We start from the raw sequence: 26393 nt of genomic DNA, 5'->3' as shown, positions 1-26393 counted from the left end.
TTTAATGGTGAGGGGATTTTCATCCTCCTTCTCTATCCCAATATGACTAAATTTATTGATTTTGGATTGCTGTAAATTATAATGTAATTATCCTGCTGCACAAGCAGCTTCCCATTCCAGAAATTAAAAAGCAATTCAGGTAAATGATCTTTAGTTATCATGGTGCATCCCTGCAAAACTCATTAGGCTGGGGGATTAGATGGCACACCAAAACCCTTACAGGGTGGGTGACATTGAAAATTATCACGCCTGACAATACAGAACTTCCTTGGGATGATAATGGGCAAAACTGCTGGTGTGGCACTTTTTTTTCCCCCTTTCCTGATAAATTTGAGATGCTATCAACTTGTACATCTCCCAGGATCTCTAACACTCACTTACGGACCCTTCTAAAAAATAAACACCCTTCCTTTGAGATGAGAATGCCAGTAAGTGGAATTTAAGAAATGGACAACATCACAAGGCCATCTGTAGAACACTGTCATCTGATCCCACTGGATCTCAGGTGGAAAAGCAGCTCATGTGAGTCAGAGTCAGCAACTACTTTTTGAGGTGGGAGACTGCCAACTGGCACAAAAGAGAGCTCACACCAGATTTCCAGACAGCTAAGGTGAATTTTCCAGCTTTCCCGAAAGAAAGCTCTATCTGATGGGATTGCTAAAAGATCTGATTGACTGTAGTCACACAAGATATGTGCACTTTGCCAGCACAAGTGTTCTCAATCCCTTTGTCTTGCCCAAAGGTTATGTTTTGCCTCCCTAAATCTGCCTGCACTTCAGGCATTTTCCACTTGCTGTTCTACACCGTTGTGATGGCTAAGCAACCATCATCAGGCTTCACACTGAAGGCGGCTACAGTCGTTGGCAGATGAAAGGATACGTGCGCACATAGTTTGCACATCATTAAGTTCGCAAAACGCTTTGAGGATGAAATGTGCTACATAAATATAACAGGTTATTAAATTTCTTGGTGCCTGCAGTGGTCTTCGATGGATTGTGCCTAAACCTGCTACTACTTTTAGGTTCCTGGCTTTTTTTTTTTTTTTTTCGCTCCCTTGCCCCAGAAAATTTTTTCTCCCTCCAGCCAAGGAGTCTTTCACACCTTCTGGTGACCCCATGGAGCTGCTGTGCAGACATGGGGGGTCACACCGGCTTTCAGCTGCGTGTGTGCAGTCTCTGCTCATTTCCTCTGAAAGCAGTGGCTGCCAGACTTGAAAGACCCCTCTTGCTCCCCGTGCTCTTCCCTAATACAGCCCTTAATTAATACTGACGGCCGCTACCACTTTTGAGTAGGATGGTGTAGATCTCGGGATAGTAGTCAAACACCACAGAGATTTATGAATTCATCAGCATGACCAAGATACTCAGAAAAGAAGCAAAACCCTTCAATTTGAAATTCTCCTACACCATCAGAAAGTTCAACTTCATCTACAAGTTCTTCATGCTGTGAAAGTTCACAAGTTCTGTTATTTCACTTCTAGTAAGGAACATATCCTAATATGGACATTTTTGCAGCATTCAGCTAAATTCTGAAGATATACTATGCACCCTGGTAGTCCTTTCTCCTGTTAAAAACAATGAATTAACTCAGTCTCATGACAGCCAAAGTCATACCTGGTCTCTGTTTCTAGCAGAGACGGCTCAGCAACCTCCCTCCCCCCACCTCAACAGCACACAGTGCCACAATTACACAAAGCGTTGTGACTCGAGCATGGGACATCAGTGAAAATCTCTGTTCTTTTTTGGGATGCACGCATACTTTTCAAATTTCCTAAAAGGAGAGATTATTTGGTTTTGGCCCGGCATCTGAAACCACTCACAGGCCACACACAAGTTACCGAGTAAGCAGACAACATCCTTTTCTTAAACCCTTATGGACACAAACAGATTTTGAAAACATGTAGTTCAACCACCTCAGCAAATTGTTTCCCCGGTGTGTTGGTGTTGGGAGCCCAGTGCCTGCCCTTCCTCCTTCTCTTCATGCCCCATTCACTGTTTGCAGCAAGAAAGACATTAGTGCTGGACTGAACCTGCTCCAGTTCTTTTATATAGATTTCGACCAGATAATTTGATCATGACCACCGGCAGTTTTATTGCCCTGATTTATATGTAGCCTTGCAGGGGTTTGGTGGTTTTTTTCCCTTTATTTGGTAAGAAAGTGAAACTCATACCAGTTCCTTCCCTGCTGCAGCCTGAGGACAAGCTGTGGGATCTCCACAGCGCTGCCACCCTCCCTCTGCCCATGCTGTGGTCTCAGAGGGGAATACACACACTGCAGGAGCTGGCTGAAGCTTCTCCTCGAGCACAAATCCTCCCTGTGGCCCTCACTGCCTCACAGCACTTGGCTTGTCCTGCCCAAGAGAACGGTCCAAGTGACATCCAGGGGAATCAATGCTGCCACTCCCCCTGTCCACGAGTGTGACACCCCAACAGAAGCTCCAGTGTCATTCCCTCTCTGGCCTGCTAGCCCTCCTCCAGGGAAGTCAGTAAAAGGCTTCTTTGGCCAAGTCATCAATTTAACAATCCAAATAGCAGGGGATAAAAATCCAGGCAGCTCTGCCATGGAGCTAAGCGAGATGTGGCTGTTGGGCCAGGCACGCTGCTACCAGCCATCTGCATTCCCAGGACACACTAAATCTGGGATCTGCATTAGTATTCTCCAGCAGGCATCTGGCAGATATTAAATACCAGCCTCCCCAGAGAACTTGTTACCTCCTCATGCTTGACTGGGTGAATATAAGTGAGCACCGTGCTTGTATCTGCTACCTGAAGAGGCTAGATGAAGCCTATCTGAAACATGCCAAGACTCTGTATCTGTCATTACCATACCAATTTCCTGAATGAAAATCCTGCCTGTCTTTCATTTAATCTGTCTTCTCTCTCATTACGTGACCAGAACACGCTGTACTAATTACAAAGACAGGTCAGTATGTGACTCAAAACCTAATTTCTGTTACTTACCTAAAATGATTACTGCCTGGACGAGCATGATGTTTTGGAATAAGAATAACAAAGCCCACCAATCATTCTCCCCTGTTATGGCATGTGAAGAACTAATTTTGCACTAGGCCTAGGCTTAGAGAAAAGGTTCATGAGAAATCCAGTCATCTCACCTTGGTAACCTCATCTTCACAACAATGTGTACTTTTTTCCAGCTTATCTACCTTTTGTCTTTTTCTGCACCCAGTCAGCTTCTTCTTACACTTCTGAGTGTGAAATATTTCATAACTTTTCCCTTTGCTACCAAGCTCTCCTCTTGAGGCTCCCACAAAGTGGTGTCTTTTGGCTCAAACCCTGCTGTTACATTCTTCTTTCTCACATCTCTGTATAGCAGCTGGTCAAAGCCTTCAGATCCCTCTGCACAACTCAGCCCTCCTCCCGCACAACTTGTCCAGGCTACTTCTGCTGCTCTGTATATCATTTTATCTGAGTAAAGCCTTTTGACTTTAGTCCACCATGATTCCATAAAGGACTCTCAACTTCTCTCTACTATGAGGTCACTGGCATCTTGTGACCTACCCCATCAAGTAATAATTTTGCAAAACTTTGAAGCAGAAATCACACCCTCCCTAGTTATGGGGTTCACACTGATCAAATATTTCTGGCATTTTCTTTTGCCTCACTCAACATCATAACCACCTGGAAAAAGAATTTCAAAACTACCTGCAGAACTGTTACCAGAAAACTCACAGGTGACATGAGCCATCATCCACTTCATGTGCACTCAGAGGCAGACTGGGAATGCAGGACACAGTTGCACCCTTTTTAAGTGTCTAGAGAGCCATCAACCCTTCTTTGTGGTATCCATAACCATGGCTTTCAAGGGTCAATTCCTTCTTCTCTTCTCGTGCCTTATTCAGCTGACACTGCCTTCAAATCCCCACTGGTTTGGGCCATCAGCCCTGTATCTCACAAAACACAAGGTTAAGTGAAGCAAATTCAGGAGGACATTTCTATTCTGCCCTCAGGACTTAACTATGGGAAGGTTTTGAGGCTGGAAAAGAATAGTTTTTCATTATGGTCACAGAAAGGAAGAATAAACTAAAACCATTGCAGATACAGGCACTGAGGAAAGGCCCTTTGGGCTGATACTTAGAGAAGCTCATTTCTATCCTCACTCGAGTGCTACAGAGGTTAAAGACCTGCTACAACCTGCCATAAAAGGCAAACCCCACATTAATAGGAAATGTGTTTCCCCTCCCCCATTCCAAATGTATTTTTTATGAGTAAACATTTCTGTATTAAGACTTACTGTCTTCAAAGATCCCTTTTATGTCCCAAAGGTAACCATTTAAGTGTTCTTATAACAGCCGTTACTTATCTTTACAATGGGCAATGCATGTGAACTCAGTGTCTGAAACTTTAATTTTGCTATATATTTTTTAGTAACTACATATAAATCCAGCCTGTTTCAAGTGTCAGTGACTCTATGTGACCAAAAGATAGCCTTGGATCTTATTTCACCTGCAAAGACATTGTTCTGAGAGGAATTAAAAGCAGCAAAAAATTTGCAAAACTCTCAACGCTTTTAACTTGCTTGCATAAGTGATGCAGAATGCACAGAGCTCAGAATATGAGATGCAAATGTTTTTCACACATTCAGTCATCTCATATCTATTTTAAGAGTCACTGCTCCAGCAGCTGAAACACAGGACCCTGCAGTAAAGATGTTTTAAGGATGTCTTTTTAACAGCACAGGAAAGTTCCTCTGGAGTTTTCAAAGGGAAAAAAATCGCACCAAACAAGAGTACTGCCAGCTCCTCTGCAGCTGATTACAGTACTAGAGCGTGCGTGTGCACAGCAGACTAATGGGAAGGTAAGCTGAAACTAAGTTTCTCTCCGAAGCTGTTATCCCATGACAATGATTTTATCCTTCCATCACCTGGCATCCAAGAGTCTAATTACAAAGGACTTTGCTAAGACCACTGTCTGTTGCTAGACTGGGTGTATATACATGCCTACATAATATTAGGTGTCTATTGCTTGGTCAGGGTAAACCATGAAGCTCTCCATGGTTTCTGTAAATTCATCCAGGTGTGTCCAAAACCCAACCCAGGTACTTGGAGCTCACCCATACACTATGCATGTAGGAAATTGCTTTGAACTAAGAAAAATAATTTTCTTGTTTTGATACAGAATATTTACATGTTATTAACAACTTGATGTTCTCCAGCTGAGTTCCAGGTAAGATCACCTGAAAAACCTCACTTCAGAGCAAGCATGGCCCTTTGGAATACACTCAATCTCTATATCTCCAAACAGTCTCTCCACTGCAGATACTGAAAACAGCTTCACTGTAAGAACTTAAACTTATCCTCCCCAACCCTGAAAAACTGCTTTATTTTCCCCTTTGGACAACATATGTGATACCTAAGGCAAAGGTGACACCTAAGACATACGAACAAGGTCACCCTTGTAAAGCAGCACTCAGGGGCAGCAGCACCCTCTTGCAGGTGGTGGGGAGTGAAAATGGCAACCTCCCCACAGCCTGACCCATAAAGTGTTTCCTTGTGACTGATGCCATAAACATGCTAACCAGATGCTGATGGATGGGCCTGGAGGCCCAAAGAACAACCCGAGTTCATTATATAAATGAGGGAGTGAAGGGAAGTCAAGCAGCTTTCCCAAAATCATGAAGGAAGTTTGGGACTTCATCAGGAACTGAAACTAATTTTCTCCAGGCTCAGTTCTGTGCCCTCACTGTAGGGAGCCACCAAAAAATTGGGTATCTTCACACAAGCAGCCTCTGGGAGTCGGATCAGCTTCCCACAACACATAATAATTCCTCTCGTTAAAAGGGAACGTGCAAACCAATGCCTAAAGTCCTCACCTTTGTGTTTCTCTGGTTTTACTTTATAGTGTGGCTGTAAATGCCTCTGAAAGAACATCATCAGCTGTACCTGCAAACCGACACAAACAGATTTGGCTTAACCTCAAGCCTCACGTGCAAGAAGGCACTTGCATACATTAACACAGGACAGGGATATTCATTCCAGCCAGGATGTAGGAAACTCCCCCCATCACTGCTGGTCCATCCCACAAAGAGTAGCCATAAACCAGGGTGAGCCTCAGGTAGAAGAAATGAATGAGAAAGGTAATTTCATCACCTCACAAACAGAAAAATTTCATTTCAGAAAAATCTAAATACTACCCAACATTCTGGCTGCAGGGTCAGCAGTGCTGACCCCCTATCACTCTTCTTGGCTCAGAGCATCCCCATAGGTGCATAAAATCTCTTCTTTCTTTAAACGATTAAACTATTGTTGAAGGAGCACACACAGGGCCAGGGGCTTAGGAGATGCCTCCTCTATTGGATAGTTTTCAGGAATGTCAGACACTGATCTTTTATATCAATACAACTGAAGCCATCAAAACATCTACTTTAACTGTTTACTTAAGAATGCATCTGTTGCCAGCTGTGATTTTTTCTGAAAATCTGTCAGTCAGGAGCTGATCACTGTAAGAAAAGAGAACAGAATAGAACAGCTTTCTGGCTAAAATGGCACCATTCAATCCCTGCAAATGTCACTGTATTTTAAAAATCAGATACTGGTGGCAGTAAATATAAATATTTTGCTTATAATCTTCCTGTTCTTATTTATTATTTACTTACAATTGGAAGCATTTTCAATGAGATGGTCTTAAAAAGATCTGGGATTCCAGGAGAAAGAAAGAGGTATAAAAAAAAAAGAGGAGAGAAACCCCCAATGAGGTCTCTAACAAAAGTACAGAAAAGGCAGAATTGCTTTCAGTCAAGTTTGTGATCATGTGGGATCACATTTAATTTTTTTAATTTTCACTTTGGACTCAGCCTATGTGCCCAAAGGTTTGCTCAGTTTTTTCCAGCAAGGTTTGCCTGATTTCAACCCAACACCACTATGGGAGTCACAGAACACCCAGTGTAGGTCATTTTCCAACACATGTAAAGTCACGAGTTTAACATAATTCTGAAGAAGTCTGCATGAAAATACTATATCCTCTTCATTCCTTCAAGAGCTAAATTTACAATCTTGGCTGAGATTTTATTCTCTGTCGTTACCATTAAGATCAGAGAACTCATCCTGTCAAGCATAGTCCCCACACAGAATTCATGGGATATCAATTTATTTCACAATTTAAGGTTTCTGCAATTTTTGTCTCACTTTGTTCTGGAAAAAAACTGTAGTTCTTAATTATGAGCCCACCGTGCTAGGTACTGAACAAAGGCACTGCTGAGTTAGTTTAAATTCAGTGATAACCTATTTGTGCTACTGAGCATTTTCATTCCCTTATGCAACCAAGAGGAATGAAGCTGACTGCTGCATCGTGATGTTCTCAGAGACTCTGGATGATGCACAGACAACTTGTGTTCATCTCTCCTGAAGGGAAAGAAACAACGCCTCCGTTTGGCAGATAGGCATGAGGATTTGAGTCATCTGACCATGATTACATGGCATATCATTGAGAGAGGAAGGGCTTGCTAGTGGATATGGTGAACCAAGGAACCTGGGCTAAGACCTCTGTACTATTATCCATGTCCCATGTACACCACATATGAGCTTCTGCAATCCCAGAGATAATCACTTCTTGACATCCCTCTGAAACAGCTCAACCAATTTCAGCCACTTTGGCCCTGGAAAGAATCCCCTGTGCTCCCTGTCTGCAGAATGGGAGCAGTGACATCTCCCTGTCTTGCCAGGATGTTCATACGCAGACAGATGCTGAAGTGTTGAGGCTGTGTGGGGGCTCCAAAAAGCAAGAAATCCCCCCACAAGCCCTGGGCTTCCCAGAAGCCACCAGACAGCACAATTCATCTTCTCTAATTATAAAAAATAATAAAAATAGCACAGTGGAACTGGCTGTGTCCTCTCAGGCCTCTGCACCTCACTCATCACCACACAAAACCATGCAAACAGACAACTGGATTTCATGGGGAGCAGTTTAACAAGGTGAGGAACAATGCTAAGTTCTCTTTTCATGACGAGGTCTATGGATGCCTTCTCAAGGCCACTTCTTTAGGGGGTGCTGGGAATACAAGCCCTGTTTCTTGGTGCTGGTATTGGATGCATTTCTAGGAACATTTTTCTTTGCCACTCGTTTGACCTCAGGAGCAGTCCCACTGCTCTGTGCAGGCAGCCATGGAATGCTCTGCCAAACTCTATCAATTATTTAGCATCCAAAGGTAGACCTAATCTGTGTGATAAAAGGATGGATTTTATCTAAGGCTTGTTCCCCTTAAAGTGATTTACACAACTGGCCTCTCTAGTTGCATCCCTTAACATAATTATTTACTTTTGCATTAATAGCCTTCCTCCATTTGGGTTATTTTTAGGAGCTTTTTGTAGCCTTGAGAATTTACTATGGTTTTTCTCCTTGTATTTTCTGTGGGGATTTTAAATTTCCCATCTCTCTGAATGGGCTGTTAAAACATCAGTTTTGCCAATGCTGATGTAAAGCGGGACCAGCTCTGGGAAGCAGCCCCCCGGCTGTGTTGACATCTGGGTGTTGAGTTTGCCTCTAACTTGAGAAGCCATGGGTGAGATTTCAGTTCAGAGCTAGCAGTCAGGGCTCCCAGACTGCTCATCAGGCTATGGACTGATGAAACATGAATGAAAGGCTTTAAAGTATTAATCTAGTCCCACCTTGGTTTCTCACTTTAACCCCACTCTGCAATTTTGGCAAAGCTGGGAAGACTGGGATTTTTCCACCTAACATTAAATCAGGCTTGAAACCCTCAAGGGAATAAAGCAGGCATCTGCACAATGTGATTCAGCCCACCCTAATGCAAAAGCATCCCAAACTAGACACCTAACATTTAGGTAGCCAACTTTAGACAAAATAACTCCCATCTTTTGTCCTCCCATGATTATAGCAGGCTCAAATGCCTTGGTTAATGGATGGTGTTGGGAGAATTGATTTATAAAACCTGCACAAATTCACAGCTATTCAGGCAAAAAGCTGCCAGAGATACTAAAACTTCAAGCTATGGCAATGTGCTGGCAGAAGAGACAATCCAGGAGATAATCCATCATCACCACTGGATTTTCTTACTTGACAACAATTGACCAATCCACAATAGGAAAGTTTAGCATCAGTTAAAAACGTTATATTTAAGTACCCTCTGAGGGGTACTTAAATGAAGTCTAAGCTGGTTCCCCAGAAAAGAAGACTTACCAGTATTTGCCAGAATAAACTTATGGAGCTTACAAAGTGATAGAAATGCGGAAGCGATTATTATTACAATTATTATTAATGATAATAAAATACACTCACAAAATACAAGGGTCTTCCAGGTGGTGCTTAATGGTTGGCATCACCAATGCCAGAACCAACCTGTGAAGAGTAACTTTTTCTATTTTAAAGTCATAAAAGCTTTTCAAATTGACATGCAAACCTGCAGTGTGGTTAGGGTTGGAAAAGACCCTTAAGATAATCAAGTCCAACCATAAAGCTGTTGCATCATCTAAGGGCTATACAATTTGAATCAAAAAGTCTGTAAACATTTATGGTTATACACTCTGAGGTCACACCTTTGCCCACAGGGTTGGCTACCACACAAGGTCAGTAGAGAGGCCTGGGCAAGGAGTTTCCCCCATGAGGAAAAAAAGAAAACAAACCAAGAAGTCAAACTCTAATCACTTATTTAAGCAAAGCAAAGGATTACCTGGGCTGACTCTTTTGAAGAAGAAACTAGGGTGACAGCATTGCAAGGCATGGATAGAAGAGAAAGGGCAGGCAGAAGAAAAGATATGCTTTTGTAGCACAGTTTGTGGCAATCTTAATTATCAAAATTCTGATACTGTAACTGAAGAACTAAACCTGTTCTCAGAGTGCTCTCTGTCAGTCCCACAGAGCAGATACTGCTCATGGAACATGAAAATGGTGCAGCACGGCTTTGGCTTTATCCATCTCTACATGAATCCTTCTAAACTATCCCAAAGAGCAGGTGCCAGGTTACCAGCATGAGACAAAGCTGGCAAACTTGTCACTGTCCTTGAGATCCTGTGACTGAGGAACAGTCTCAGCACTGCACCAGTCTGAGCATCTGAGACATTCAGCTGCCCAAAGGGACACGAGTGGCTTCACAAGAGACTGTAGGCAATCTGTCCACTCAGAAGGGCTACAGTAGCAAAGAAACACACTTTAGGACCCAACAGAATTAGTTTCATGAAAGGCTGACAGAAACAGAGAAGAAATACAGCTCTTGACTGCTGTTGCTCTTGTGGCAGCACTGCACTGAAGCCCTACCCAAGGTGGGGGCCACTGAAGCCTATGCAATAGATGCACAAGAATAGACAGTGGCTGTCAGGAGAATTTCTCAGTCTGAATTACAGGACTTTCCCATCATTCAGTTTTAACCACTTGCCCCCTTTCCCCCTGGAGCCAATCCCAGCTTTTCTGTTGAATGCATCTCTCAGCATTTTAAGCTGTACACAGCAAAGCAGTGCAGGGCAGGGAAGCTAAGAATGTGCTTGTACTGGTTATGCTCCCTTTCCTGGAAAATGTGAAGTGAATGAAAAACATTCTTCAAGAAGATCCCTGCCCCTCCAGGATGGACATAGGAGATGACTTCATTGGGGCTGTTTTCATTCTAAGTTGTCTGAGTCTTGGGCCACACAAATGATATATTTTTTCAGTGTGCTGAGGTGTGCTGGGATGCTGGCATTTCCTCCTCCTCATTTACATGGTCTTCCCATAATCTAGCACTAAGACGAGCTGAACTGCATAAGGACTCTCTGCCAATGCCACTTGGGGCTTGCTTACAGAAGACCTCTGGAGAGTGATGGGAGGTGCTCCCTGCCCTTCTCCTCTGCCTGTGAAAGGGCTAAGTGTGCTACTTCTGCAGAACTAAGCATTCCTGCCAGCCCATAAATCAAGTGAGCAAACTCTATCCCAATCTCTGATCCACTGCAGAAAAGCCCCATACTCTGCCTTTACAGCACACACAGGGCAAAGAGCTGTATTTCATCAACTGAAGCCTTAATATGAGAGGAGAGTCGTTACCTCCTGGAAAAAAAAAAAAAAGCACAGCCAGAGCCTTACTAGTTCTGCAGCTTGGCTTCCCCATGTTTACACCAAATGACTTGTTGAACTTCATTATATACAAAGTATTTCCATAGATCAGAGGCAGGGAGACCTGTGCAGCTAACATAAAATAAATTACCACCCTGTGATAAATGGTTCTATTAGCAATCCAGATTGTTAAACTCAGATACAACAGGATGAAGGGAGCACTGCCCCATTCATTCTCCCTGCGGCAGATACTGAGTTGTAAATAGGTTATTTTGTGTGTAAATAACACATTAAAACTCAGCATTAGCTGTGTCTTTTGATAGAGAGGAAATTGTTCCAAATAAATAATTTCGGACAGGAATGTAAAATAAGCCAGATTTAATAGTGCATGCCTGCTGTAGCTGTGTTAAACATGACTAAAATGATAAACCCCAGAATATACTAATAGTAAACTATGCACTGACATCAAAGTAATGAGGCTGTATTTTTACCCAGCTTTAGAAATGCTAAAATTAGTCTTGACAGAGCCAGACATCAGAAAAATGTTTCAAACATAAACACCATCAATTTGGAACTTGGAGTTTGTGTCATGCAGAGGGTGGTGTGGAGAGGGAAAGGTGCATTCTGGACCTTGTTAAAGTTGGGCAGTTAGCATTTAGGAGAATTTGTATTTAATTTTTATTATGAGATGAGAAACCTATCTTCCTAAATATCTCTGCCTTTGAAAGAGTGGCTCATTTAAATTTCCCCTACAGTCATGTGCCTGGGCTTCCTCATGCCTGTAAGCGCAGAGGATGTGTCAGCGCCAGCCTGGAGGACACAACCCAGCCTCACTCGTGGTGCCCTGCACTGAGCCCTCCTACCCTACACAGCAATATGGACTTTGGCATTCAACAGAAGGGTTTTATGAACTTGAATTGTTTTTAAGTTGCCCTTCCAGAAGTAGAGACAATAAAACCAAGACAAGAGCCTCTTCCGCAGATCTAACTTGTCTATAGTTGTCTATAGTTCCTACACTTGTCTATAGTTCCTACATACTTTCCATCTCAGTCACATATACACATGTGCCCCTACTGCAAGAGAAAAGAGGAGCTTTGACTCCTTGGCCAACATGATTTATGGAAAACCAGAAAATTAGGAGAGCCTTCCCTGATGTCATATCTGTGAGGCCAATTTCTGAACATCTGATCAATGAGTTACTATAAAAAACTGTTGCAGATGATGTTTAAAATGGCAGCTTCAGGAGACTAAAAATATGGGATGCAAATTTTTAGTACAAAAGGACTCTCCTCTACTGCCAGCATCAACAATATCGATCTCTTTTCCTACAGCCATAACTTAATTTGTTAGAGGCTGGAAACATTTGGGACAAATACTGAAAGCAAGGGAACTAGAAATGGAGACTGAACATATTATAACAATACAGTCTAAATAATAATATAACCAAATAGGTATTCTTCAATTATTTAACTAATATTCAGTTTATTCCTTCAATTAATTAGAAATAAAACCTTATGAATCTATTAATTCCTACATGTGAAAAAGAAAACCTTATGATCTGAGAAACATGCAAAACATGCTATGATGGCACTCCTTCTGTGTGACTCAGTAGAATAAAGGAGAAGAAATGTGTTGCGAATTACATTTGTTTGGCTCTGGAGAGCAGCATGGTGATTTGCAGCACTGGCTGAGCCTCAGTGCCACTTTCTCATATGCTAATACAAAGAGTAAAACCTCTGCAATAAATGAAATCAAGAATTTGCCTTGGATGAGAATAAAGACTTGCTCGTATGGCCCCAAAGTAGGGTGGGGAGCTCAGAGGCCCCCCCCCCCTTTAAAGCTGATGCCCTCCTCAAGCTGAACTTCCTAATTAATCTCCAAGCCTTGTTTGCTTGCTTCTGTAAAAATATGAGCATAAGTACTCGTAGTTCTGGCCTGTTGTGAGTAATTACTTCAGTTTAGGGAATCAAACATGTCATATTAGCATGAATACCATGTAAGTAGAGTCTCATCTCTACCCAGCCTTTTAGTTATCACCTGCTATATCACACCTTGCAGTTAACTCAGTTATAAGACAACTTTGTATTAATTTTTCTACTTTCAAGCACATGCACAAGCACACTGCTCACTTTCATAATACAGGAGCCTCTATTATGTCTAGCCAGAGTTCAAAGGAAAGCACTTTGAACCACAAGAGCATGTGCATCACCTGCAGCGTCCCGGGGCCTGCGTCCGGCCACACGCTGCTCCACTTCTGCCCATTTTGGGTCATTTATGAGCACTTTTCTTCACAGCATGACATGGATTTCACTCTTTACATCTCATTACACAACGCTTTTATCACAATTCTCCTGACATCTTCAAACAATCCTCAACTTACTTCTCCACTTCCTCCTACTAAAAGGAGAAATATTGAGCCCGTAAATCACTTTTTCCAAAGGTGAGAGCATACTGCTAAGAGAACATATTATACTGAATGCTTAAAAACCAATTAGGTCTCCAGGGATGCCAAACGGGCTGATGGACACTCCACCTCGGGGCATCCTCATTTGGATCTCTGGAAAGGTTGTGACTGCTTCCTCAGTGGAGGCACTCCCAAGGCAAGTGCCAAGTGGGGAGAAAGTGTTTATTCACATCTATGGGTTGTGAATTTTAGAACATGCTTGAATTATGTTGGGCCAATCAACCCTTCAAGTCTGCCAGTCACTGAGATGATACCCCAAGTGGGCTGCCTCAGTAGCTCCTACAGCCTTTGCTTCTTCAGGGATTTGCTGGGGGATGCCAAGCTGTTGCTTGCATGCACATTGCTGTCCCTTTTATTTCTGCTTCCTGGCAAGCCTTCCTTTCTGCCACTTTGCGCAGTGCTCACAAGGAAAGTGGCTCAGACCCATCCAGGACCACAAAACTGTGTTTCCCTCCAAACAATTTTGTCAAAGACTTTCTAGCTGCTTTTAAGAAAAAGTTTGTCAAACACATGAACTAATCTGATTATAATCTAGCCACTTCTACTTATTCCATGCATCTGAATCTTCACAGGTCAACTGGAAAAAGAAACCTGAGTAGCAAAGTTTACGAAAAAGGAGAGATAAAGCAGATTGAAGCCTTTTTGGTCGAAAACGATCTTCAAAACTCAGGCAACAAAAAACTCAAACTCCCCAGCCAATGTAGGTAAGAAAGAGAGAAGCTCAAAGAAAAGTTGTTCTGCTCTCCTGGGATGATGAAAAACCACCCTGCAGTGAAGGAGAGGAAGGGAGCTTCATTTTGAGGTAAACTCTGGCTAGCAATAACGTATATTTCAAAAAGGAAAAAAAAAAAGCTGCTTGCAAAGTTTATACAGCTGGGATGTCTCTTGTCACATCCAAACTGGTGCAGCCTCTTCTAAATTTGTCTCTTATACCCTGTCTGGAGATGACAACCAGTCCCCAGAGAGGGCAGCTATGGAGGCTCCCCAGTGGGCACAGCCTTGCCCACAGCTGTGCCACCATGATGGGCCCTGGCACTACTCTGGAAATCCACCAGCACATTTGTATCAGAGAGGGGGGTGGGTTTTACCTGCCACAGCAAGCAAGAGGCAGGAGCAACATCCCTGCACGTTCACCTGCACACCACAGTTGTGTGCAGGTCATGGCTCAGTGACTGCTGGTGTCCACAAGAGCTTCCCAGCTGACTTCAACAGCAGCAAGACCAAAATCTTGCTTAACACACTGACTTGAACAGGAACGGTGCAAGTGGAGGGGTTTCTTTATGAACATTCTTGCCCTGGGTCTGGACATTCCCAAATTCCTCTCTAACTGTGAAATCCCAGCAGCAATGACTGAAGACCATGCAGTCTGTTTAGCTCATTAGCAGGATCACAGCTGGCACATGACACCCCTTTCTGACCAGGATAATGAGGTGCTCCCCATCTCCAGCAGCCTCACCAGGCAATCTTTAACTCCACCATGGAGGAGTGGAGGGCACAGTGCTGCCAACACTACACAGCACCAGTCAGCTCATGGCCAGCATTAAGGAGATGCCCCAACTCCCCCACAGCCACCCCTCACCACCCATCCCCTCCCTCACCCCAGCCCAGTTCTCCATCACACTACAGTGACGTTTAGATGCCATGCAGTGACACAGCTCCCAGTTCCTCTGACAGCCAAGAACCCCAATAAACTCAGCGTGTTCACAGGAAGACATATGCCACCATACTTATTAAATTCTTACAGTCTAATGAAAAGCACCCCTGCTGCTTTCAAATTGTAGAAAACAAAGTACCTCCTTGTGCCACTGCTGCTCCCGCTGCTGCTAAAGGAGGGGGTTTCTTCCCCGTCTCTGTAAAGCCATTCCCCTCCAGAACAGCGCCTTTCCCTTCTTTTTTCCCAGCAGCTGTTGAAGCAGAAGTTTCCATCTTAGACGGGCATCTTCCAGCTCAGGAACCCTACAGGAGATAAAACAAAACCAGATTCTGGTCATCACTCACAAAACAGACAAAATCAGCTCCATGAAGCAGAAGATGGTTTGGCAGAGCTCAAAAGCAAGTGGCAAGCAGCAAAGAATTCCTGGGTTCCTAACTCCAGCAATGCAGCCAGTCCCAGCAGTCACAGGCACAAAGGCCACAACCATGTAAAGGACTGGGTGTTCTCACAGACCTACAAAGATCAGGACCAAAAAACAATCCCCAGCTAAACTTGGGCTACACAGTAAAGTTTACAGGTCCAAAGGGCTTTCCAGGATTATAGGATAGGTGAGATACAAATATTTAGCACATATAAAATGGATTTATCCATTGTATACGTGACCTAGACCATCCTAAGAAAAAACTCAGTGAAAAATTTCTAATAAAATACAGATAAACATATATTTAAAGTAGTGGTTTTTTTGGTTTTTTTTTTTTTTTTTTTAATCCCACAGTGGGTGTTTATGCTGTTGGCTGGTTTGGAACCAGTGTCATGATCAGAACTTTTCAGCAATGCTTATAGATAAGCCACAGCAGGTCTGCCACATCCTGTCAAGTTCTCACTGGTGAAGTCTAACAAACACCGACCCCTCTCTCTCCCAAAAAAGTTCTTCTATCCTGACCAACTGCATCTGAATATCAGCCACAGCTTTACCCCCATTACAAATGGTGAATTAAATGCCATGAGATATCCACAAAACAAGAAGATACCAAAGTACAAATAACCCAGGTTTTTAAACTTAGGTTGACAAAACATAGCAGCTCCTGAACTTTTTGCCAGCTTGACCATTTTTTCTGCATGATTCAGACTTAAATGGTCTCCCAAAAGCAAACATAAGGCTATCCCAAATTCAGTGTAAAAGCAGGGTTTCTCTTAAATGAAGAGGCATACTTTGTTCTGAATGCAAATACTTTGTTCCCCTCATTTTACCTTGTTTGATTTCACATGTCTCCACCTGACTCCTGCTTGCACACAACCAGCACAGTAACCTGGCACTACCAGCCTCAGGCTGGTCTTGGGAAAACCCACTGCTAATTCCTCTTTCCTTTCTAATTTTAATGCAGATCTGCAATTTTTCACATGCAAATTTTCAAATGCAAATTTTTGAGCTCCTGAAATACTCTGGCGCACACTGGCTGTTTACCTTACTGGAATTAATGGGATCAGAGGAATATCAGGGAAACCAGAACATTTCTTTGTGTGTGTGTGGGTAGTTTTACCGCCATTGTGCCAATTCAAAACTTCCCTCCCTTTGCTCTGGAGGACTGACTGAGTCCTGAACATATTGAACTAAAAGGTAAATTCTCCTAAAAAACTTTAAAGCACAAAGATTGCAGGAATTCCCAGCCTGTGAGGGACCTGGAGCCTGCTGGTTGTGCAGGACTGTCACCACTGCCTGGGCTCTGGGAGAGTGGTGTCCCACCAAGCAGCTGTGCGCTGCAGCCTGAGCAGCTCATCCCAGGAGCCTTCAGGCATGGCTCACACTAATGGGACAACAAAGTGATGGATCTGTGGTCACAGTCTGCAGCTGTAAACTGCAAAGCTCGCATCGGAAATGACAGGACCCACAATTACAGGCTTTACTGATGACACAAGGCTCCACTGAATACTGAGGCGGCCCCTCAAGGTCCTGCCCCGGCATGTGCTGGGCTTGATGGCAAGCATGAGATGGGTTCCTGGGGGCCAGGACTTTACAGTGGTTTAATGCAGGAATCAGGTTGGGTTACAGGCCACGTATGAAATAAATACACCCGAACTGCAGGAGTATTTGACCTAGGTCTGACAGCCTGGGCTTCTGTTCGTTAAGCAAATAAACTTCAGAGGCTCTATTACTAACCCCCCACCTGTTTCTTCTTAGTCCCTCCTTTCAAGGCTTTGCACTTTTGTTTGAAACCAGACGCTGGCCCTCGCACCCCAACCCCCCTTCTCTGGGTACCCTGACCCTGGGGGCAGCCCCGGGGGTGAGGGAGCATCCTCGGGCGCTGCAAAGCTCAGCAGCCAGCGAGGGGAGGGAAGGAACTGGGAACAGGACTTGTTCTGTGAAACATGCAGATTAGAGCCATGGTTTTTTTCCAGAGATGCCTGAAGCAAAAATCTCTACACCCCTGCCACAGACACCTCAGGAGGGACCCAGTTTTTCAGATGTGTCATTTATCCAACAGGAATGTGACAGGAGATCATGCCTGTACTTGAAAATCTGGTCTTTGCAGCTGTAATGCTCTCTTTTCAGATGAATTATGAATTTAAAACAATATTCAAGTGTTTGTAATAAGTGGTTGTATTAAACAGGTAAATCCTCAAATACCAGATTAGAAAAAAAAAATAAATAATGCAACTACTCTAATCTCACAGGATTTAGGGTAATAAGTCTATAATTATTTTTGCTTCGTAAAGGTGCCTGGGGCAGAGCAGGCTGACTACGAGGTTCCGAGCTTTTCCCCAAGTCAGCAGCAACTAAAGTCATTTTCCTTTCACAGCACCCCACAGCCAGAGCTGATCACCTCAGCCCAGGAAGACACAAGCATCCTTCCTGCCAGATCCTGCTCTGCTCAGCACCTCTGCCCACAGACCAGGACAGAGACCAGTGAGCAAAGGAGCACCAACACTCATTTCATATCCCACCTTCTGAGGTTTCACAGACAGTGACCACGAGCTGGTGACCAGCAGCCTTCCCAGTGGTGCAATGTGTGACCAGGACACAGCACTGGAACTCTGGAAATTTAGGTCCCCATCGTGGACCTGCTACAGTCTCCTCAGTGTCCTCGGGCAAAAAGCTTAACTCCTCTCTTGCAGCCAGTTTCCACAGCCATAAAATAGGAAATAGTACTTTGCCCTATTTGCAAAGTGCTTTGAGATCCTTTGAGGCACAAGGCTATGGAAGTGTTTTTATTACCAGTATAAGAAGATATATTGGTGGAGGCAGTCAATCCACACTATCCAGGAGCACACATCCATTTTTTAAGCAATGCATACTTTGCTTTCTGTTCGATGCTAAACTTTTTCTGCTGCTCTGTGCCACACAGAATTTATAAATTCAATGACAGATTAATCTTAGCAGTGAGCCATTTGGCATGAAAAAGGGTTTCACAGGGAGCCTGCTTTTTCCTGTAAAGAGCATGCATTTAGGAGTGACTATACGGAGAAAGACCCTATGCACTTATTCAAGCACAACTCTCTGCCCTCCGTCATTACTCAGAATTAGAAAACCAGAATGGATTACTCAGATTTTTCCTAAGGTTTGTAGCTTTCTCTGCAGGAGGAGGGCTGGGTAATTGATTTTGACACTAATACCAGCTCTATTCATATGCCCTGTAATGTAATTCTGCAGTGACACTAAAAAGGCAGCCATCTGAGATCTGAACAAGGAAAGTGCTATATGATTTGCCCTAGACAACCCTAGTTATTTTAACAGCTGTGTTGTATATTAAAAGGGAGAAATCCCAACAGAATTAAAAACAACAAAGTCACATTTGCCTTTGAGGGAAAACAAGAAGCCGTAAACTTTCCTAATAAAACAATCCTTCCCGCCAAGTGCTTGAGGAATGGTCTAAACTGCTGTCCGAAAATGCCTGTCTCTTTTGGAGGGCATCAGCCTGTGCAGGACTGCTGGCAAACTTAGGAATGAACAGACACTCATCAGCCATACCCTCTGCACACCCTTTTTTTTTAAAAAAAGGCAATTATTTCCTTCTTCAGGATTCTTCTTTCATCAGGAAACCCCCTTCTCCTCCCCTAGACAGGGCAGAAAACTTTTTTTTTTTTCTTCTCTGTGAAAAATGAATGACCAATTTTGCCTATTTCTGCTCAAAGATTAAGCAGCACCATGGGAGTGATCCTCTATGGCAGAGGGCAGGCACTGCCAGTGACACTGTGACTCAAATCCAACCCTGAGTGCCACCTTCAAGCCTGATAGCCCCATGGAAGGGGCAGAAAGGGATTTCCAAACCATGCTTCCAGAAGCCATCTCACTTTTGGGAATATTATGGGCTTTCTCAGACCACCGTTCATTCTCTCTTCATTCTGAGTTCATCTCCACCTGACCTCCCCATACACAGCCCGAGCAGTGCCAGTGAGGTGGCGTCACCTCCAGGGGACATGCTAGAGGTGTGCTGGCTGCTGACACCAGCACCACAGCCAGTATCCATTACCACTGCTGCTGGCTCCTGGCAAGACTGATGGGAGCTGGGATAACCAAGGGCAGCCTCTGCACAGCTCTCGCCAGGTTTGTGCTCAGGCACTCACAGGGAAACTAAATTCTGCCACACCAGCCCTATGTAGGTGATGTAGGGTGTACAGCTTTGACAGCTTTTCCTGGTATGCTGCTTCAGTTAGGATAAACAAGGACATACTCCCGCCATCTCTTCTTTTGCAGTGGACTGTGTCATACAGCTAAAGCCTTCTGAATACATGATCCACTTATGAAATTCAGTGTGAGCCAACTGGTCTGAACACTGGCTTAATGCAGTGGCTGCCGCGATCCTTTTCAGTCTCCCAGGGTTTGAGCCAAATTATGTTCTCAATTACACGGAAGTAGCAGCAGTTAACCCGGTGAAGTCATAGGCTCTGTACCACAGCAAAACTTGACCCCTCTATTTTCTTTTATATCAGCAAATGCTTCAAATTACTAAAGAAAGTTTTTCTGTCTAAATGCCACTAGTAAATCTTGGGACTATCCAAACATGCTGTCTGCTGCTGAAGGACCTACAACTGTTTACAGACTATCAATCTCAGGTAAAAGCAGCATAAATATTAATTCAGAACTAATCACTTTTGAGGTCCTCCTGACAAAAGGTTTCCCATCTTGACATTTCTTAGGAATGGTTTGCTTGGGCCAATCCTTGATTGATTAAACATGGAAATTAGAGCTGTACACTGGGGCAGTAGCTCTCTGTCTGGGGGCTGCTCCTGCACCTTCCCCTCAAAAAACCTTCTGTTGTGGGTCCCTACCAGCTTCTGGGATGAAAGGAAGCAGAGACAAACCCATGCTAGCAGAAGCAGTGCTACAAAGGCACAGAGCTGCTCAGGGGTTATACTGGTTTTCTACCCCTTACCCCAACTCCTGCTCAGAGAAGAGTAATACCAGGCTGCCAAAAGGAGGGATGAGGGAGCTGTTCTAGCAGCAAACAGGATAGGAAGACACACAAGTTCTGCCTGCCCAAAGGTAAGGCTAAAATTGCTGAGAAATCTGAGAAAGCTTCAACAAACAGTTCCAGGCCATGGCAAAAGTTGTATCACTCAACAAAATGAAAAGAGAAAAAAAGAAAAGGGGAGGGGGGGAGGAAGAGACAAAACATACCCCCAGTAGAGCTGGCAAAACAGCAATAGTTATACAAGTCTGGAATGTACAAAGGCTGAAATCAGAGACTTAGCATCTCTTTTGAACTTCAAAACCAACAAGTCTCTTCAAATCACTCCGTTAATTGGCTTTAAATTAAGAGTTCTAAGTTTAATGAACAAATCCTTCGTGTACGGCATGAAACGGATACACTTCTAGATTAACTTCCTGATCAACACCATCTGCCATTTCCATATGGCAACAGCAAACCAAACGCACGAGGAAGAAGCTGCTCTGCAATACCGTGAGGGGTCAAAGTGCACCCAGAACGGACTGGTGCTTGGTAGTGCCTCTCTGTACTCTACTAACATCACCTCCAGCCAGCTCCAGAAGTCCTGGGATATTTCAGGCACAACTCTGTCCAGGAAGGTAAAGAAAGGGAAGAGGCAGGGTAGGAAGGAGGCATGAGGGAGGGAGGGATGTTTTCAAGGATAATTGGATGGATGTGGAAAGAGTAGCAAATTCCTGAAGATGAACAAGGGCCTGGAAAACAAGAAATAAGGGGATAGGGGGATGTCCTTAAAGACTTACTGAAGAGAATGAGTGAATGAAGCACAGACAATGGCAAATCCTGTGGAAACAGAGAAGCATGGAAAAGAAGAAGCAAGACTGTAGGCAGACCTGATTCCCTAAGAGATGGAGATACACACACTGCTGGGGCAGGAGAAGGCACAACATGACATCTCTCATGGCAGGGACAGGACCGGGAGGCAGGGCACAGAGGGAGGAGGGACACATGGAAGAAAAATGACATGCAAATATCTCAGAGAAGAAACATGCCTTGCAAACAGCTTCAAAGAATGAGGCCTTCCAGCCTGCTCCATCACTCTTTGTACGTGGAGTACCTAAGACTTTACCACAAAAAGAATTTACTGCTTCAGGAGGTGCCAGCCAAGTGAAAGGAAACCATCTCAAAGAGTCACAAGTGCTGTCCCCTCGGCTTACACTGACACTCATTACAGCAGCCTTCCACTAACATCAAACAAGGACAGTGGAGTTAGTGGTGGCACTCAGAAATTATCACCATATGTAAATATTCAGCTATCTGCTCAAGAACCAGCCTTCAGCAACTCCTAGGAGACCTTCCAGCAAGGGCCAGTCACTGATGGGTCCTGGGCAGCAAGGCTGCAATGCCAGCATCCACAGAGGGGCAGCCAGCCCTTGGGAGCCCTTGGTGGCATAGCACTTGTGGGAGAGACATGTCCTTCAGGAATGTCAACCACAGGCCAGGCTATCCTAGGACACTCTGTGGCACCAAATGACAGCACTGAGGCTACTGTATTGCAACAAAAATGTTTTTTCCCTTTCTAAAGCCATTTCTGAGCTGCATTTATTGGAAAGGAGATGATATTAAATAGAGGAATTAAGATTTCAGCCATTTTTCAGGTTTAGCCTGGTGTTCCTATTTTTCACAAACACTAATGTCACTTTAATATTGCTGCTTCATTACAAACAAATCTGATTTATAAAATAGCAGAACATTTGAATAGTTTCCCCATTTCCGATATATTTTCAAGTTGCCAAACTTAGATCCTTGAACAAAAATTATCTTTCAGATGCTGGGTTAAAAACAATCACAATACATCATCAAAACATACAAACAGACATAAAAGCTCAAAGCCAGACACAAGAATCAGCACTGGTCCATGCCGAGGCATGCAGGCTGGGGTACCTGACTTTCCCTCCTTTCCCTCAGAAGTGATCTTTGTTTCTTACTTTGGAAGAACTGAGAAGATGGAGGAGTGGGGGCTGGAGGGAAGAGTCTTTTGTGGTAGAACAGGAAAACAAAGTCATGCTTGTAATTTTACAAAACCAATCCTACATGTCTTATCATGAGAAAATTTCCACTAAGCAAATTCTGACATGCGAAAAACTGTCAAAGAAGATAATCAAGACACTCCTGCATTCAGACTCTGTATTAACATGCTGAAAAAAATATGGGAGGATGCCACCAGGTAAACAAAAATTGCTCAAAAGTGATGCGTCACCATTATAATTGGTCCATGAATCTTCACTTGGGTTTTGTTTATTTGTTTGCTATTGTTGCAAGTGTGAAGAATTGTGGCAAAGCATTGTCTAAGTTTGTGTTTTTGATGTAAATCCAAAGAAGTTTTCAATTTCCTGTTACACAACTGTCTGCGTTTTTTTTTCCAAAAACAGAACCAAAAAGACAAATACACCTGTGTGTGCACACATGTATCTAATGAAGAAGTATTATTTTCATTTTAGAAAACCTTTGCACACCAAAATAGAAAACTAAAAAAAAGGGCAATATAGAACCCCCCAAAAACTCCCTTCATCTAGTCTTCATGCTCCAACAAGAGCAGAAACTGCTAATGACTAAATGTCAGAGAAAACATCTGTGGTGCTTGGCAGCTACACCAGGGTGGGTTACAGCTAAACAGGGTGGGTGACAGACTGTATGAAGACCAGGGTGGAGGACCATTAAACTGTTTACAACAAAATTAGACTCTAATTGCAAATCACTAATAACCTAATGATTTTTCATCAGGTTTATGAGTAAAAGATACTACAAAAGTAAATTGTACATACAACAAGAGGAGCAGAAACTGATTCTGAGCAAATATGTTTATGCAGACTCCACAGAGTGGAAAAGGGTCAGTGCAGGAGATCTGGCTAACAGGAAAAAAAGCCGCCTTGATATTGGATTCAAAGGAGGTTTTGAGAAGTGAATGTTTTGTTGGCTTGGTGGTGGACTGAAGGAGAATCCTCTTAGGGTTTCACTTCCGTGCTGCAGTAGTTTGGGCACTTTCAACTCTCATGAATGAAACTCCAAATACAAACCACATGCACTGAAGTTTAATGGGTTTGCTTTATGTAGGGGTGGGATGAGTAATAATGTCTTGTAGTGGCTAGTCCATCCAGATGACATTGAACAGGCTCCAAAGCTTGGATAAGAAACCCCTCATTTGGCTCAAGAAATGAAAATCTTTATTTTGAGCAATGAAAGATGAAGGACTGCATCCTTGCAGAAATCCCTATAGCAACTAGGTTCTTTCAGAACATGTTTCATTGCAAAATTTTGGTTTATTTTTAAACATTACAGTTCTGTTCATCAGCCTATTGAATTCTCCCTCCAGAGGCACACATGTAAGCATGCAGAAGAGAGAAGTCTGGAAAGGAAACAAGAATGTAATTAAAAACAAAAAAGCAACACTTCAATTGGCTCATTTTCCTCTGCTGAACACATACACCACACAAGCTGCTATTCCACTCCACATATTGTCTTTATAAGACTCCAGTTGCCAGCTGAAGGCAGGATGCAGACCACATAAAATGGTTGGCAGTTCATAAACAGGAGAATGGAGAAAAATTCATCCAGATGAGAATGGGAGAAGAGTTTCTCAGAGAAACACAGAGTATCTAAGATTGGAATGGACCCATGGAGGTCACCACGGTCAGCCTTCTGCTCACAACTAGCATTTGGAATCCCCAAAACTGTTGAAATACCTGACAGCTGCTTTAGTAGGAGAGGTCAGAGTTATATGGGAAGTACCCATGAACCACAACAAAGACTAGGCTGCAAGGACACAAACATGCTGGTGAAGAAAAATTCAAGAACCAAGAATCCTTGCAAGCAATGTTACATGAGGAAGAATGAAATCAATACTTCGAAGAGCATTCCATTTCTGTGACTCAAGTTATAAAGCTATATATTTTTCCAGAAATTAACAGTTAAGTAAGTGGTGACTGGCAGAGGCCCTATGTTTTCAGCAGTGCAGGTCCATCTACAGAGAAAAGAAACTGTACAATGTGGCTGGCTGTCATTACAGTGGATGGGAATAAGTCTTTCAGGAGACAGGCTAAAGTATTCAGGAGGGTATTAAGCTAATGACAAAAGACAAGGGTGAAAATGAGCACTCATTTAGCCAGAAATCAAGATGTCAAGATTAAAATTAATCAAGGTACCAAGGGACTCAAAGAGAAGAGATTCCTTAATTGTGTAGACTGTAACACTATGAACATGAGTAATAAACAAGAAGTGGAATAGCTCCTTTAATACACAAATTAGTCCTGACTGGTATTACTGAATCTGGTGGAAACATTCATATGAATGGAGAGTTACAATCATTTTGTGTATCAGGGACTGGAAACAAATACAGAGTCATGAAGCCTGTCAGTGACAAATGGCTGTTGACATGGTAAATAAAGATGATTGCTTTATACCAGTGAGATGCTCTCCATGCCTAGATGGCCTAGATAAAGATTATAGGTTCTAAAGCAACCACATACAAGGCCACACATCTGGAAAATAACTGATTGAAATGAAAACTGTCTGAGAAACACTGGAGATTACTTGAAGTTTATGGTGGGCAGACAGTGACTGAGAAGCTCTATGGAGGGTACCAATATTAAAACAATTAAAGCAATATGTGTCTGTCTACACAAAGTTTGGGAGGCTGCAATGCCTCTCTGCCTAACCCTGAACTGACAGTATGTGCAATTCTGGTGCCCACAGTCCACGCAGAGAGATGAAAATTACCAAGGCTCCTGTGCCACACATGAGAAAAATGGAAGAGAGGTCAACAGAGAGGCACTTGCAGAATGACCTGATCAGCAATATTAACACATACACAACTGCAAAGGCTAAGAGACAGATATTAAACTAGAGAAATTCAGATTAGAAACAAGACTCCCAGTTTCAACAGAAAATAGCACTAATTCTGTAATTCAGGTTGGTGCCAGACTTTCTAGCATAGCAGAACTGACATTTTGTTCAGGTATTTTTCCAGGAGGTCTGCTGTAGTCTAAGGCGTATCACAGGACATGGGTTTTAAGTACAGGATGGGTTTAAGTACAGGAAAGTCCTCTCATGGTATTAAAGAGAAGGTTAGACTAGATCAGCACCTTGATCTTCTGTGCACCTATGTATCAGGGTATTATTAATGGTTGGTTTGCCACACCTTCACACATCAAAACATCTGCATTTATTATGATTAAATTTTAGCATGTCTTTCTCTGCTGACAGCAAAACAAATGTCAACCTTCCAACTTCCCTATTTTTTTTCTTTTGTGATAAGGACTTAGGATAGGTGTTTATGTCCTGCCAATGGTAATGTACATTCTTTCACTATGCAGTTATGTCTACTGTGCTACAAGTATTGTGATGACTGAGACAAATTATAAAACCATTCAGCAACAGAATATCATGCAATCTTCACTTTGTAGCGTATACAAACTCACTTCATTTCTCGATCTGGAAAGCAGCTGCCAGCATCAAGAAAAGGAAAGAAACAACACTGTAATTTATTTCATCCTCTTGTTAGAAAAGCTAAGGGGAAGACCTCCCATCTCAAGCCCAGCAGTGGTGTCTCCACAATCCATAGAAGACTGGGAATACAAGGAGGTCTGGTCCTCTGCAGCCCTGCAGTGTCTGCTTCACGTACAAAACAAGACGGGCTGACAAGCCGGAACATCTCATGTCCCTAAAACGCACTAGAACAAAACACAGGCCAGCAGTGAACTTCTAGCAAATGTCATCAGGTTGCTATGGCTCAGGGGAAAGGTTTGGGGACCGTGCTGTGTGTATGTGACAGAGCAGCTGAAGCGAGTGAAGCAGAAGTGTGTGTGGTGGCAGCCAGGCCAGGGCCTGACCACTGGAAACTG

At 43.2% G+C, this 26393-nt stretch overlaps 1 protein-coding gene across 1 annotated transcript in view; it reads right to left on the bottom strand.

Annotated features, from left to right (window-relative positions):
* The window catches only part of GLI2 (GLI family zinc finger 2), a 188539-nt gene that overhangs the window by 124867 nt on the left and 37279 nt on the right, over window positions 1–26393 (bottom strand). The window contains exon 2 of the mRNA XM_053982750.1: window positions 15249–15411. Within this exon, the coding sequence (XP_053838725.1) occupies window positions 15249–15381 (133 nt within the window). The 5' untranslated portion in view covers window positions 15382–15411. The remainder of the gene's footprint in view (window positions 1–15248; window positions 15412–26393) is intronic.

The sequence above is a fragment of the Vidua macroura genome, chromosome 7 (genome assembly GCF_024509145.1).
Source record: "Vidua macroura isolate BioBank_ID:100142 chromosome 7, ASM2450914v1, whole genome shotgun sequence".
Classification (NCBI taxonomy): domain Eukaryota; kingdom Metazoa; phylum Chordata; class Aves; order Passeriformes; family Viduidae; genus Vidua; species Vidua macroura.
The sequence above is the reverse complement of the archived record's forward strand: the minus strand, read 5'-3'. Positions and strand labels throughout refer to the sequence as shown.